This window comes from Oratosquilla oratoria, chromosome 11 (assembly GCF_046742065.1).
Source record: "Oratosquilla oratoria isolate Oo_2021 chromosome 11, ASM4674206v1, whole genome shotgun sequence".
NCBI lineage: Eukaryota > Metazoa > Arthropoda > Malacostraca > Stomatopoda > Squillidae > Oratosquilla > Oratosquilla oratoria.
In genome coordinates this window covers 2407947-2411161 of record NC_134787.1, presented here as the reverse complement: position 1 = coordinate 2411161, position 3215 = coordinate 2407947, and the positions used below count along the sequence as shown (strand labels likewise).

Genomic DNA, 3215 nt, shown 5'->3' with positions numbered 1-3215 from the left:
AGTACTCGTTCACAGGGAACTTTACAGTCTAGTCTAGTGGGTAGCCTAAGATCATCGAGTCGGGACTTATCGTGCAAGAGAAGAAATTATTCACATCAGAAAATAACATTTTCATGGATCTCTTCAACAGTTCTTGTTAACAGCAAACAAGACTTGACTATTACTACAATTTCAAATCTTGCTGAGTTAGGGTGGCATTTTTAGAGCTATAATTGAAAGTGACTGTCATCAGTAAATATAAATAGTCCTTTCCAGCATTTAGGTAAAAGAAATACAGAAAGACATAAATTAGTTTTATTCTCATCATCGTTGTACTCTTCAAGATGAAAAGTCGTACGATGACTGATTGAAAATGGAAAGGATTAGTTCTAAGCGTAACATCTTGCTCATTCCTTGTGGAATACTTTGACAGTGCTGACATTGATGTTATCAACATGGAAGATGCGTTCGTCGGGAACCTTGCGGTCGAGTGGGTAGCCCATGGGTCTCTTGTCGGGGTAAACATATCCGTGGGAGCCACAGTAGCCATGGGTGCTGCCGTGCTCATTGGAGGCTGGGTCGGGATGTGTAGCATCATCACCACTAGTAATTGCCACGAAGAGGTTGAACTCCATACCCTCGGTCTTGCCCTTAGGTAAGAGCATCCTGGCGGGGTGTCCACAGGCCCTGACATCCGAGTGAACTAGGTCTTGACCAGCTGCAACAGCGTCATCGGCTTCCTTGATGAGGTCATGGAAAGGTACGCGGTCGGGGATGGTCACTGAAGACTCGGAGGCCTTGCGCTCGATTGTCTGGTGTCCTTCGTTTACTAAAAGAAAGAATTGCTGGATTAGTTCATTTTACTTCTAGCATAGAGGTATTGTAAATAGGTACTCATCCACACAAGGAAATTATTCTGGGAATATCAACAGAGCTCCAATGTGATTCAATCATACATATAATTAGCATTTAAAGGGATACCAAGTATACTAAGTTTGTTTTGAAACAAGTTAGTACTTACAGTGAGTCCAGAACTTGTCCATCTCAACGCAGCCCCATCGGTAGTCGTCAAGGTGTAGTTCGATGCCATTGTAGTCGTGTTTGGGGCAAAGGTAGATTCGAACTGTGGCGGTCTCTTCGTGATCGGAGTCAACCCCAATCTTGTAGGTGAAGGGCTCATGGTTGAGACGCTTAACGAAGGTAGAGATTGCCACGTCGTCGATTTCTTCAGTGTCGTCGAGAGCATTGGTGAGATCAATCTCGAAATCTTCAAAGTAAGTCTTCAGGTCGCCATCAATCTCTACCTCGGTGATATGGGCATTTGCATAGCCGATATCATCTGCAGTGTAGGGTTTGAGTTTGTCCTTGTGTAGCTTGAAGATATTGTCCATGTACTTGTGGAGCCTGAAGAAGGACGGGTCACGAGTGGCGGTCTCGAAGTGCTCCATGACACCGGGTGGCATGTTGAACTTGCCCTTGGGATCGGCCTGTCTTCCGAGCAAGATGTGGGCGTAGTTGTGAAGAGCGCCGTAGTAGCCGGGGTTGGGGCTGTACACGGAGGATTCGATGACATCTCCCAAGATATCGATTCCCCTCTCATTGTCGATGTAGATGGGTGTTCCATCCTTGGAGGTGAAGTATCCGTGTGAGATGGCATCCCTGATGCGGCTCTCCATCTCCTTGACGTCACGTATCCTTACAACGCCTTCGACTGCCTCGAAAGCTTTGTTGTCAGGGCGGGAAGGGAATTCGCCTCCGTACCTGTAGGTGGTGTGAGGGGCAAAGCCTTCTTTGATGGGTCTGTTCCAGTACAGCTCGTCGACGACGGGAAGGTAGTTGGAGAGACGCTCTGCATCGAATCGGGCAGTCAGTTGGTGATGGACCCAGAAGAAGAGCTCTCCCTTGCGGTCGATCTTGTGTCCGTCCCACCAGAAGGGGAAGTCCATGTGCCAGTGGACGTGGTGGGAGTTCATGCCGATGTCCTCACCGAAGTAGGCCACACGCTGCTCTGGGTTCTTCTTAGAACCGGTGAACTCCATCGCAAGCTTGGTGGGTGTCTGTGTCATCTTGGCGGTGTAGGCCTTCTGGATAACCTCCGTGTTTGTGAACATGTGAGGAGTAACTTCGTACAGAGGAGGAAGGACAACCTCCTTGGTCAGCGAGGAGTGGGTGACAGCCACATAGAGAGCGTAGACAAACTCTCCCTCGTTCATGCGTTCGCGGAAGTATGCAGCCGTGTTCTTGAAGTGCTCGAAGTCTTCACTCTCCAGCAAGGCATGGATTAGCATGAGGGCCTCCTCCCTGTGTCGAGGATTGAAAAGAGAGAACCAGTGCTTCTGTTCAAGAAGTCGGTGATCGTCAAATTCCTTCTTGAGCAACTCTCCGGCGCCAGTAGGTACGAAGCTGGTGGAGGCCTCTTTCAGATCAGTGAATTTGGATCGGATTGGTTCTGTGACCTTGAACAGGAGTCGATTGATGGCTTGTTGTTTGTGGGCCACATCAGCCCCTGATGCGACGGCCAGAACGGCCGCGATGAGGAGAACCCACTTCATGCTTGAACGCTGTTGGCACCGGGTATGTCTGAAGCGGGATGTGGACCCCTTTTTATACTCGCCGGTGTGATAACAGTTTCTAAGGCGTCGTTCTAATCTTTTATCAGTACTCGATCATAGAGAATCATAATGTACCTTTTCATATAGTTGGATAAATTATTATTCCATAGTTGTTTTTTTTAAATTAGGTAATTTCCAATACTCATTATCTAGCTTCAGATTTAGTTAGTGAGAAATCTATGCTGAATGCCTACGATGAAATAAATTACCCAAATGAAATTCAAAATGTACAGGAATAATACCTTTAAAGATGATTTGTTACATTTTTGTTCCAATCGCAATGTTAAAGTCATAGAAAAATAATGATAGTTGTCTATATCCGGGTATACTGTGCAGAATAGATCATGAATGCCAATAAATCCAAGAATTGTTTACTTAATTAATATTTCTGGAGTTTGTCATCAAACAGTGCGTAAGAAAGGTAAACACAGTGATTTAGCCAGTAGCATTATAGTTCTAATCAACGATGATGCCACAAGCCTTGTTCTTTAAGTTTAACAACATGGAACTATTACGTCAAACCTAAAAGACAGCACCGGGGTTTACGAGTATAAGAGCGAAATAGAAAAAGGATAAGAAAGTGTATCAAGATATCATGTTATGGATGTAGCAAAGGTTACATCG

The 3215-nt window shown here is 45.7% G+C and overlaps 1 protein-coding gene across 1 annotated transcript; it reads right to left on the bottom strand.

Annotated features, from left to right (window-relative positions):
• Positions 1-280: 280 nt before the first annotated feature.
• LOC143029559 (hemocyanin B chain-like) lies at positions 281-2551 on the bottom strand. The gene is made up of 2 exons (XM_076192223.1): positions 1001-2551; positions 281-808 (listed from the first exon to the last, which is right to left on the bottom strand). Exons 1-2 carry the CDS (start codon positions 2529-2531, stop codon positions 387-389), a joined length of 1953 nt encoding a protein of 650 aa, XP_076048338.1. The 5' UTR covers positions 2532-2551; the 3' UTR covers positions 281-386.
• Positions 2552-3215: the final 664 nt, after the last annotated feature.

Coding starts and splice junctions, on each gene's coding strand:
- LOC143029559 (XM_076192223.1), bottom strand. CDS start 2,531: ATGAAGTGGGTTCTCCTCATCGCGGCCGTTCTGGCCGTCGCATCAGGG. Junction 809..1,000: donor GGACAAGTTCTGGACTCACT/GTAAGTACTAAC, acceptor TCTTTCTTTTAG/TAAACGAAGGACACCAGACA.